Source organism: Macadamia integrifolia, chromosome 1 (assembly GCF_013358625.1).
Source record: "Macadamia integrifolia cultivar HAES 741 chromosome 1, SCU_Mint_v3, whole genome shotgun sequence".
In the NCBI taxonomy this organism is placed as follows: domain Eukaryota; kingdom Viridiplantae; phylum Streptophyta; class Magnoliopsida; order Proteales; family Proteaceae; genus Macadamia; species Macadamia integrifolia.
The window spans coordinates 8,202,594-8,214,842 of NC_056557.1; the positions used below are offsets into that span (position 1 = coordinate 8,202,594).

Consider the following 12,249-nt stretch of genomic DNA (forward strand, 5'->3'; position numbering starts at 1 on the left):
TTTCCCTCCCGTTGGAGGCTTGTATGCCCGTATGCACATGGCCATGCAAATCCAAATCAAGATCAGTCACGGTTGAATCTAATTCAAATCAATCAATTCACCCATCGCAATCCTGATTCTTGAACCATGATTGTACATAAACAAATTGATATTTAAGATTTTTTTTTCCTAAAAAATATCGATTGCTCAACTTCAATTTTGTATCAAATCAATCAAGCATTTGGATTTATCCCCCAAAATTCAAATGAATGGATCCGACTCTTCTCCATGGAACCCAAGAACTAAAGAATGAACCCACGATTAATGGATGCCAAATGAAATCCTTTTTAGCTATGCTCCTCTCTGTTGGACCTCCAATTTTTATTTTTATTTTGGTTGGGCCGCGAAAGTCCAAATTGACATCTAATTATCTACACCAACCAAATCCCTTTCGGACTAGGTATATTCGGTTCCAATGGAATCCTAATCTAAAAATTCTAAATTAGTCGACCATATACAAATTATACATTCCATAAAGAGCACCCAGCAGCCTCCCCTGTTCCTACAGAAAGAAAGAGAAACAGATAAAGCGAGTTAGAGGAACGTAGAAGAAGAAGAAGAAGAAGAAGAAGAAGAATCACAGAGATTCGTCATCACGGCTATTTTTGGAACCGTCTGGTGGGATCTCCACCACCAACAAGAGAGAGGAGTGTCGTTACAAGTGGAGCAAATTCAGAAGAAGTTTAAGTATCTGGTGGTGGAGAAAAGGATTCCATCCCCTCACGGTGGTAGGGGTGCTTTGCCTTCCGAAGGAGGCAGCCCTTCTGATCTACTTTTCCTTGCCGGTGGTGGTTTTCTTGTTCCCTGTAATCTCGCCCCTTCGTCCATCTCTTCTATCTTCATTGACGAACAGGGGATATACTAACCCAAACTAACCTTACCTTACCCTCCCTAACCAAAGATTTAGATTTCTTAGCTCAAAATCTTCCCTTTTTCTTTTATTGATTGATTGACCATCTCTGAGATGTTGACCATCAAAAGGGTTCCTACTGTCGTCTCCAACTTCCAGGAGGAATCACTACAATCCTCCGGTTGCGGCCGCAATTGCCTCGGCAAGTGTTGTCTTCCCGGTAACGTAGAAGTCATCAATCATTCTTTCCCCCTTTTTGTTTTCTTAAGAATTTGTTCTTGAATTGATAGATTCAATGCTTTCAGGGTCGCAGCTTCCCCTGTATGCTTTTAACAAATATGGGGAAGATTCGACGACAGGCCGCGTAGTTTCTGTGAGCCTGTCTGAGGAAGAGGAAGAGAGCCCTGAGATATCTTTCCTGGACACTTTGCTTCTGGGACAGTGGGAGAACCGCATGAGCCGAGGTCTCTTCCGCTACGATGTAACCACCTGTGAAACCGAGGTTATCCCCGGCCAGTATGGGTTTATTGCACAGCTCAACGAAGGTCGCCACTTGAAGAAGCGGCCACCGAGTTCCGTGTGGACAGGGTTCTGCAGCCCTTCGATGAAAACAAGTTCAATTTCACTAAGGTTGGCCAGGAGGAAGTGCTCTTCAGGTTCGAACCCAGCGAGGATGACAAGACCCTTTTTGTCCCCAATGCACCCATTACCGCTGGAGGCTCCCAATCAAGTAGTGTAGTTGCCATTAACGTAAGCACGCTTCGATTTTCTTTAAATTTATCTAATAGTATTCCATAGAGTGAATGTAAGATAAGCTTCATCACACCTGTTTAGTGTTTTGTTCGAATTGTGTTTCAGGTGAGCCCAATTGAGTATGGCCATGTTCTTCTGATCCCTCATGTGCTCGACTGCTTGCCTCAGAGGATCAACCCTGACAGCTTCTTGCTTGCGCTACATATGGCCAATGAAGCTGCAAACCCGTTCTTCAGATTGGGTTACAACAGCTTGGGTGCATTTGCCACTATTAATCACCTCCACTTCCAGGTATTTAAACATTTTGGTGTTCTTGGATAATCTTCTAGCCATGCATCACCTACTTAATTTGTTATTATCAGTGGTGATCTGTTCACATAATCTTACAATCGATAATTTGTTCTTTGGTGCATAGGCCTATTACTTAGCTGTACCCTTCCCCGTTGAGAAGGCCCCAACTAGAAAAATAACAATGGTGAAGGGGGTGTCAGAGAGGGGAGTGGTGGTCTCCCAACTGTTGAACTACCCTGTTAGGGGACTGGTTTTTGAAGGTGGAAACACAATGCAAGATCTTTCTGATGCTGTTGCCAGTTCTTGTATTTGCCTTCAAGATAACAATATCCCTTATAATGTCCTCATCTCCAATTGTGGCAAATGGGTTTTCATCTTCCCGCAGGTATTGAACCTTTCCTCCAGAACTTTTTTGTCATCTTAATCTTCCTTGTACGGTGAATCGTTTTGGATTACCTGCTTTGCTTAAACTATCAGTATGTTGTCATTCTAGTCACTAATCTCTAGTAGATGGATAAGCTCAAGAAAGCCAATGAAATTTGTCCTGAATGACTTGCAAAATGGAACAATAACAACAATATTTGATAGAATCCAATATCCCAGATGGTTAAATTTTTATGCACTCTGCTAGCTCTGTTAAAAATGAGTTTTCAGTCTCTTTTTCATTTGCTTTAGCCATCACCATGGAATCTATAGAATCTACATTTTGGAAGGACTAGAATGTTTAGGTATACATCAAACACAGTAAGGGATTCCAAGATCTTTCTCCTTGTTTCCTTCATGATGGAACTGCATTATTCACTTGGTCAAGCCATTCAGCATCCCTAGTTTCCAAATGATAGAATTGTTTTTAAATCTTGGACCAAGTTAAACATCATTGTCTGATTTTCGATCTTCTGATGGTGCAGTGTTACACACAGAAACAAGCACTTGGTGAAGTTAGCCAAGAACTTTTAGACACCCAAGTGAACCCAGCAGTGTGGGAGATCAGCGGACACATGGTGTTGAAGAGGAAGAAGGATTATGAAGATGCATCGGAGCACTGTGCTTGGAGGCTCCTTGCTGAAGTCTCCCTCTCAGAGGAGAGGTTCGAGGAGGTTAAGGCTTACATCCTGGAATCTGCAGGATTGCAAGAAGTGTGTCTGGAAGCCAAAGACTCAGATGAGGAGCAGGAAGAGGTTGTTCGACCCTCCAGTGGTGCCTGCCACTCCTCATCTTCCCCAAGTTTGTTTGGCTCCGCAGTGATTCAGTGAAGAAGGCAAGAGCTCAAGATTTAAAAATTAGATTGTTTGTTATCCGGTCTCAGTTTAATCCGTGTTCAAGGGACCGATGGATTTGTAGGACTGCCCTTGTCCTCTATTTGTGGCTAAATGACTTGGATTGTTGTAGCTAATGAATTGTGAGTAAAGAAATTTATATAGTTGGACCATTTGCTAGTAACAAAAGCCGTGTTCCCAAACTCTGGAATTTTTTTTTTTTTTTTTTTTTTTTAATTTGTTTAGACGACGGGTATCCGAAGGCCTAGTCCCACGGGCTCATACTAACCTCACAACTATGTAAATCGGATCATACCGGGTTTGAATAAGAATCATTGAACTTTCATCGAAACAATGAAAAACACTAAACACCTCGTGTGAATGGCCCTAAACAGGTAAGAGGAGTCAAACTCAAAACCATAAGGTTCACGGCTCAGTCTAAGACAATTGCAACTCTCTTTAAACAATTCCCAGTTTTGTAAGCACTACATTCAGGGTCCATCTTCTTAGTTAGTTGCTATTGCTATTGTCACCATCACTGCTTCCTTAGAACAAAGGCAAGGAGAAGGCAGATTATAAAGCTCCTTGAAAATTTTATTTATATAAGTTAGTGCACAATTATATGTGCAGTTATTTATATACATGTATTGGGAGGGCAAAGGCTTTAGGGCCTCCCGGGGAAATACAAATCTCGGAATTATCACTGTGAGATATACTATGTAAGAGAGAATATAAGCTTTACAAGAACTCGAAAGACTAGGACAGTACCAGTAAGTCAGCCTACTTCTTCTTCTTTAACAGATCTGGAACAGTCTTTCTCGAGGTAACAACAACTGGAGAGGCTGAGAAACCATTTCGCTTATCTATATTCAGTTCTTCTTTGGGTCTATCAGGAGTTGTTGACCCAAGGATCTGCACCATTAAGCTGCCACCTACAATAAAACAATGTAAACACAGATTGAATATTTATAGAGAAATAGAAAATAATTAATTGAAGTGAGGACAAGGGAAAGGGGGAGGGAGAAAAACTAAATAGAAAGACGAAATATGATGAGAACACTGCAGAAACTATCATACCCCCAAAAAACTAGATGAATATTGGTATGCTCCATTTCCATTCATCAGATGGCTAAAACATGAGGGAGAAACTTTCTTATTTGGGGTTGGGGAAACCAACAGATTTGAGTCCTTCAACGGAACTCATAAAAGTGGAGCTTAACTTAAAACAACCCCATAAGGAGCAACATCCCTAGTTTTGATCAACAGAATGGCAGAATAGGCCTTCCATGAACCATTAAAAATTTCCTCAAAATTTTACAGAACTGATTAGTTCTCATGAATATTCAAATAGCATCTGCATTCTTATTGTATATTCAAATAGCATTATTCAAGTACAGTTTTTCCCTGAGTAACCAAAAATCATATACTTAAATGTCAGGGAAAAAGTCACCAGGACCCTTCCCTGCTATCTTGACCAGGTCCTTACATATGGATATTAAGAAATAATAATGATCAAGGTTCCTACTTTAAAATTTAATACAAAAAGGAAATCAGAAATGCAAGGGAGATATTATTTTACCAAGTATGAGAGCAGCCCCAATCCAACCAACAGTGCCCCACCTTTCACCAAGGAGAAACCATGCAAAACCAGCACCCCAAAGTGGCTCTAGACCATATATAATAGCTGTTTCTGTTGCTGACACATCACGCATGGCAGCCATCTGAAACCAAATAAAACTGGTTACAACCTAATTTTGTGGATCATGGGGGAAGGCCTACATTCAGTAAGCTCTGGGATTAACTCAACTTCTCTGAGTTTGAAGTACACCTATTTGATTCAAAATCCATCCGAGAAATGAAATAAGAGGTGATTTTAATGTTATTATAAACCTACAATTATGTTTCAGGGAGCTATTATGAAAAATCTAACATTCTACAAGTTTTGATGATGAAACACAAACCCCTTAAAGGTTTTCAGGTTGGGTAACAAGCTTCAGGATGAATATTTCAATAATACTACTCAATTTTCTCATAGTCGCATGTCCTTTCACTTTGTCATATAGACATTCATACTGTCACCTACAATGCCCATTTAGAACCTCTTTTGTTCATAGCCATGAAACATATAATTTGCTTGCACTTTCAGCATTACTACCAATCTATAAGTCTGCTCAGCTTTTCTTGACTCTATTGATCCTCATTCCTTCTCATTACAAATGACCAGTCAATCTGTCTTTTAATACTAATAATACAATATACTACTGCCATTTTGGCATCTCTCTTATTGCTCTTAACAGTTCTTTTACTCCATCTATGAGTTAGTTCTTCATTTGTGCACTCCACTTAGTCTTTCTTTCTCTCTTTAATCTTCTTCCATATGGGATTCTAATTTAATCACACCAAGGCTGAAGGTTTCAGTTTCGAGCCTGGTTTTAGTCATGCCCGAAACTGAAATTTCGGCTGAAATTTGGTATTTTTTAATGGTAATTTCAATGTTTGGTTTCGGTGGTCAAATTAGGTCATGAAACTTGTAGGAAACCCTATTTTAGGCCCTTTAAACATTGTGGAACCCTTAGATCGAAAAAAGCACAACCAAAATGGTAGTTTGTCTTTGGACCCTATGAAACCCTAGGTTGTATCATGTTGTATACACAAAATTTAGTACTAGAATACACATAATTATATTCAAACAACTAAAATATGCTTTAAATGAATAAACATAAAATTAAAAACCATTTCATCATTATCAAATTTTATACATGGCTAATTTACAAAGATATTGTGATTTGGCCAAATTTCACAAAAATTGAGGTTTTCTAGGAAGTTTTCCTCTTTGGAGTCGAACTATACTGAAACTTGAAACATGGTCGAAATTGCATAGCTTGCATTTTATACAAAGGGTTTGACCAAAACGATACCGAAATTCGAAACATGGTCGAAATTTCAGTAGAAAATTTGACAAAAATGTATAGTGTAGTAGGTTTACCAAAAGGAAACTCGAGAATTCACCCGAGATTTCACCAAAATCTTGCGAAAACTCGTACCTTGAATCACACTCCTCGTTTCTTTTGATTTGTAGGAGGAACCCCTCTGACACAGATGATTAAAGGAAGTGCCATAACAAGGTAAGGGGAGACTTAAAATGTAAGAAGAACTCCACAGTAAATGTTTCTACATGAATTTTAACATAATCTTTTATGAATAATGAATTTACTGAAGAATGAAGACAAGCAAATAAACGTGGGCTCAACTGGGGTGAGTGATTCCAGTGAGGTGAATGCATCAATTAGAGGTTTAAGAACTGTTCCCTAAACAGGTGTCACTGTTGCAGAATTTGGTGGTCAAGGGGAATTCTTTCAGGGTGATTAATTGGATGAAATAAAATGTTGGTGGGCCTTGGAAATACTCTCATCTCATCAGAAAAGCTAAATCTCTAACAGTGGCTGGAACTTCATATTTTCTTGAAGGATGAGATCTGCTACTCTATGGCTAATGTCCAGTGGAGGGTGCTACCAGAGCTTTCGACGAGGGTCTCTATCCAATTAAGTAGTCGCTTCCAGTTCTGGCAGATGGGGCCATCACCCTGATGTTGTACTAACATTATATCTTTCTATTTTCTCCTTTCCAAATAAAATTTTCAGTTGTTAAATGAAAAAAAATAAAAGGGAAAGACAAAATAAGTAAACAAATGTGAGCTCATTGAGGAGCAGATATAATCCAAAGATAACAGAAAAACAACTACCGTGGCACTGAACTCTGAGGAATGATTGATATCAAAGAATAACTTGCAAGATCATTAGCTCACCAGGCTTGCACTGAAATGAAGTTTTCAAAAAAAGAAAAAAGAATCCAAAGAGGAACCTACCTAATAATGTTCAAAAATATCTAAGGTCCACCCAACTCCTACTGCATTCAACCAACAACTGTTTTAGAATCACCCTTAATCTGATCCTTCTAACATGAGCAAGCTCAACTTCCCAGGACAACTGGTCAGCCCTAACCAAGAGTCTCACCTAGTGGCCCAAAGTAAGCAAAAACAATTGTACATTCTAAATTCTCCACCTGCCTCCAATGATCCAAGTTTCCCTAAAAATCAACCAAGTAAAGCTTGAAGAGCACATCGTGGCTGCTAAATCATGAGGCTGCAATCTGCATATATATCCTAAAATGCCCAGTTATCGAAGCCCAATGAGCGACTCTAGTAGATATCCTATCATAACATTCTGAATGAGTCTATATCAGTCCAAGAGAAATCATACCTAGTTACTTCTTCCGTATAGTAGCCGAGGAACATTCCTCACGGAACTTGAACCTTTGGCTAAATGATGCATGGTTCCCGGATCACAACTGACTAAATTTCTGAAACCCAACCCAGACCAAACAAGCCCAACAAGTGACAATAAAACTCAAAAGCTAAGCATATTTAATGACCATATAATTGACTGATTCTCCATCAGCCATCCACGAGGCCAATGTTTTGAAAGTCAAAACCGCATCATAAATCATAGGGGATTCAATTGAAGCAAATATCAATTGGAATTCATGGGGAGTTATACATTTTTGCATTGATAAGACCATTCACTATTTCTTGAAGCTCGATCTCTCCCCAAATGCTAGTGATTTACCAACAAACTAGAAGATAGGAACGGCATCCATATTCCAATCTGGTGAGAGACATGTGAGTCTGAATTGATCTCAATCATGTGCCTCCCTGGATGAACCATATAGCCAAGACTTTTCCTGAGTTAACATAGAAATCCTAAGAACTAAAATATTAAGCAAATTGAGAATGAACAGAAAAAAAAAAAAAACTTGCCATCCTTTTATTATTTATACCCATCATAGACTAGTCCTTTTTCCCAATCATACACTATATATGATTATTCATAGCCCATTGATATATATCCATTATTAGTACATACTTTCATCTTCAAACCCATATATTCAAATCTAAGACTGTCATAGGATTTTGATCCAAATCCAATCCAATTATAGTTTTTCAATAAGATGCTGATCTGATCCTAGCCCATTGATATATATCCATTATTAGTACATACTTTCATCTTCAAACCCATATATTCAAATCTAAGACTGTCATAGGATTTTGATCCAAATCCAATCCAATTATGGTTTTTCAATAAGATGCTGATCTGATCCTATCAAGATCAAAATTACATATGCATCTATAACATCTAAACTAACAATATATAATGAGCTTCAACTTACCCAGAATAGTGTTGGTATGGCCTTCTTGTCTAATCAGATCTTTTTTAAGCCCAGTTCTTTCAACATAATAAAAATATCACAATCAGCTCCATGTGCTGCTATGCTTGTGTTGCTAAGGCCAAATGAAACCACCTTGAATATAATAGACATTTCACATGACAAACAAGGAAACCTACTTGCACCCAAGAGTTGGATAGAAAGACGGATCATAACCGAGTTGTAGCCATTTGGAAGAGAAGCCAACCATTTAATGGAGATGAGTTTCCTTATAGGATGGCCTCCATCAAATATTAGTTTTAAAATATCTTTTGAGCTCCCTGCTTTTCATGAAGACCATGTTGGCATATTGTCTTTCGACAATGTGTTTTGGTGATGATCTAAACACTGGAAGGATGGGTTTGGTAATACTAATGTTGTTTATTGAGCGTAAACTAAGAAATGTTCCCATAGCTCAAGTTTGGACTTTTTCAAGCATCAAACAAGGTTGAAAGGTCAAAATCGAGCATAGGAAGTCAAAGAGCAGCAACAAGGAGCTTTTTCAAGTCATGGTTGTAGTATCAAAAAGTTTGAAGAACAAAATGATCAAACCAAGCTTCATTAGACATAGGATAGTTTGCTTTTTGTAATAAACATGTAAAATCCTTTTTAGTTGTCTCACAACCTTTAAACCCTCATATTTTGGTGGACTAAGCCACCATGTGCTCATAGAGGTCAAGCAACCCAATGGGAAGTTGACCAAGTCAAATGAGTGGCTCACAATCAAGAGTGGATACTTGTCCAAGCTGAAACCAGGCTCTGCAAAAATTGCAAATGTTCAAGGGACCTCCATCCTAGAAGAATGTCATTTTGACATGTTTTCAGTCCCTTAGGAAAGGACTTCCAGATGAACTACGGATGTCCAGCCTGATAGCATGTATTTTGACAGTCTTCAGTCCCACGGGCATCCGGATGATGAAACCGGGTGTCCTGATTACCTGTCCCCAACAGATATAATTTGAACCATTGGAATCCAATGGTAACCCACTGGCACACGTCCAAACCCTACATCTGACGTTTGACCTGGCCAGTTTTACACCCCCCCCCCCAAAATAAAAAAACTACCCATAATCGCTAGTTCTTGTAAGAGGGGATGTTTTGGCCTATAAATTGAGGACCTGGGACTCTCTCAACAAGATAAAGTGAAGAACCATCTACTTGAACCTAATTTAGATGTTTTTTGGTTTTAAAATTGAGAGAACAAGTGAACATTGATTGAAATATCTATCCTACTGAGAGGCATATTTTTGTATTTAATCCTTGTTCAAATTGAAGTGTTATTGCTTGTGGAAGAGGGTGTCCTCCACAGACGCGAAGTGATTGTAATGTGGTTTGATTAGCACCGGAAGTTGACTGTGAATCCAAAGACAGGAAGCTCTTTGGTAGTGGATGTCGGCAAGATTGGTGCCAAACCACTATAATTTAGTGTGTCTTCCCTTGCAATAACTTTTTGGTCATCTATCCTCATTTGGAGAAAAATATTTGTAATACCCAATTCACCGCCTTTTGGGTTGCTATACTTTTCCACAGACCATCCCTTAATATAGAGCCATCAAATATCAAATTTTCTTTATGTAACGTATATGACATGATTTTTTCTTCAGAAGGCTCTAACTCCCAAAAAAAAAAATGGTCCAGATAAAGCGTCATTTATTTTCTTAGAAAGGAGGAAATATGAACTCTCGAATTAGCCAAGTTTGCTCTTATAGGAGAATGAGGTACATACCTCTATCCATAGGCATATCCCAGTGGAAAATACACCTGTATAGAGTGCTGGTATCCATGGAAACACAACCATCCAGTCCCACACCATGCTCCATGTCAAAGATGTTGGATTCAATTCTTGTGTTCCATCAAGCCATCCACTAATGAAATACCAAATTGTTGAAAATAAGGCAATAACGCAGACCTGAATTAAGCCATGTAATTATGTATACAATGTAGGAAAAGAAAACACAAAGGTCTTCATTATCTGTACCCTTAACACATGAATTAAGTGAAGTTGAAGGAAGTAGTTCACTGCCAGAAAACTAACCTCGTATCCAAGAAGTGGTATGAAATTCTTCTTTTCTGTACTTCTTGAAATATGTTCAGTTCTAAGCATATGGACACCAAAAAATACTGCACTCAAGAAGTTCAAAAGATCCCCAACCTGAAAATTATGAGGATAAAAAGATGAATGTGAGTTACGATCTAAAACAGATAAAAATAAAATGGTTACCTTATCTGCTGACATTCATATCCTTCATTTTAAAAATGATTTTCTTATTGTTTCTTCCTATACCACTCCAGTACTATTACCACATGATTGCAACAACAAACCACTAATCATGAGTCAAACTATGCTTACGCTGGGGGGAGAGCCACTGGATTCCAGCATTGTGATTCCAATAATAGACATGAGAGCTCCAAACCAGGTACGAGCAGGCACTGTTGCCCCTAACAGGCCATCTAGCAATGGTACAATAATTACCTGCTCAAGTAAATAGAGATATTCTCTGAGTGCATATTTATATTTGCTCTCATGGAATTTCAATTATGATTAATAGAAGTATATGAGTACATACGTCTCGAAGACCAAAGTGGCTCAAGTGCTTACTGTGAACAAGGAAAGAAACGATGCACGGCCTGCTTCAGATGTAAGTAGCCCAAGGGCTTGCATAAGGTAGCCCATACTGACCCAGAATCCCAATTCAATTCCTGCAGTTCTAGTCTGGACATCATCTCGTGCCCGAAACACAAATGGTAAAAATGGGATTGCTGACACAGAAAATCGCACCAAAGTGAATAATGATGGATCCATGATTCCTTCAACCTCTTTCAGAACTGGGATGTCACTGGCTGAAAGATCGCAATAGAATTCAATTAAGGAGCCAAACTAGGATTGTAACTCTCAAATCAACACAACTGATGTGAATTATGAATCTCAATTTACAGATTAGGTACATTGAAATAAGTGGAATGAACCAGCTAGTAACCAAAGTACAAGGAACTATGAAATCCTTGAAGATTACATAAACTACAAACTAAAATAACTAACTTTAAAGTCCAAAATGATGAAATTGGGGAAATGAAAAAATGACAAAGTGAGAAATATACCAAACACAATGGTGATGACATTGAGCAGGACAATGCTCCTGACCTTCTTGGATGCGAATAAAATCCTGCGCCACAGGGGTCGACTTCCTAATGACTTCAAACTCTTGCTCGATTGCTTCAGACTCGTCTGGGTATCCTTCTTCGCCTTCTCTTCAAATGCAATTGAGTTACAACATTTCAGTTTAACAGGGGAGTCTTCATCGGCTGGAAGTAAAAAGACGACATCGGCCGATTTCCCAGTTTGGGCTAGTTTCTGCTTCGTGCACTTCTGAATACTAGCAGGAGAAAGCTCAGGATTCGAATTCCCTGTAGAAGAGTTGTCTAAAGAGAATTTGGCGACATGGGTTTCTTTGATTCTTCTGCGGGAAGACAAAGAGAAAACTGAAGAGGCCCTAGACGAAGAAACAGTGAAAGCAGAGTGGCTCGTTGTCCTCCATGATCGTCTCCATGTAGATGGAGAAGCCATGGCCGAGCTTTCTCTCTTCTCCTTCTGCTTCTCTCTCACACTGTCCCTCGCTCCCTCTAAGGCTGTGTTTGGTTGCCAAGTGATGAAAAGCGAAGAAAAGATGAAAAATATACTTTTCGTACTTTTTTTTTTCTGGGTTAAAAATTTTTCTTTATACTTGGTAGTCTTGATTCAAGGGAAGATTTTTTTTTTTCAAGTCCAAAACTTCTTTGGGAATTATGAAATTTTTTTTT

The 12,249-nt window shown here is 38.8% G+C and overlaps 1 protein-coding gene and 1 pseudogene across 1 annotated transcript; one reads left to right on the top strand and one right to left on the bottom strand.

Annotated features, from left to right (window-relative positions):
• The first annotated feature begins 502 nt into the window (after positions 1–502).
• LOC122078763 lies at positions 503–3,378 on the top strand (annotated as a pseudogene).
• A 382-nt stretch (positions 3,379–3,760) lies between these two features.
• On the bottom strand, positions 3,761–12,100 carry LOC122078754. The gene is made up of 7 exons (XM_042644874.1): positions 11,551–12,100; positions 11,051–11,292; positions 10,802–10,924; positions 10,487–10,603; positions 10,178–10,360; positions 4,769–4,910; positions 3,761–4,121 (listed from the first exon to the last, which is right to left on the bottom strand). The coding sequence occupies exons 1-7, from the start codon at positions 12,014–12,016 to the stop codon at positions 3,970–3,972; spliced, it is 1,425 nt and encodes a 474-aa protein (XP_042500808.1). The 5' UTR covers positions 12,017–12,100; the 3' UTR covers positions 3,761–3,969.
• Between the last annotated feature and the right edge of the window lie 149 nt (positions 12,101–12,249).

Bases quoted from the DNA above. Each gene is read 5' to 3' on its own strand.
- LOC122078754 (XM_042644874.1), bottom strand. From the start codon at position 12,016: ATGGCTTCTCCATCTACATGGAGACGATCATGGAGGACAACGAGCCAC. The intron at 4,911-10,177 runs GTATGTACCTCA...ATTTGGTTTCAG, and splicing joins GGATATGCCTATGGATAGAG to ATGGCTGCCATGCGTGATGT. The intron at 4,122-4,768 runs GTAAAATAATAT...GTTTTATTGTAG, and splicing joins TGGGGCTGCTCTCATACTTG to GTGGCAGCTTAATGGTGCAG.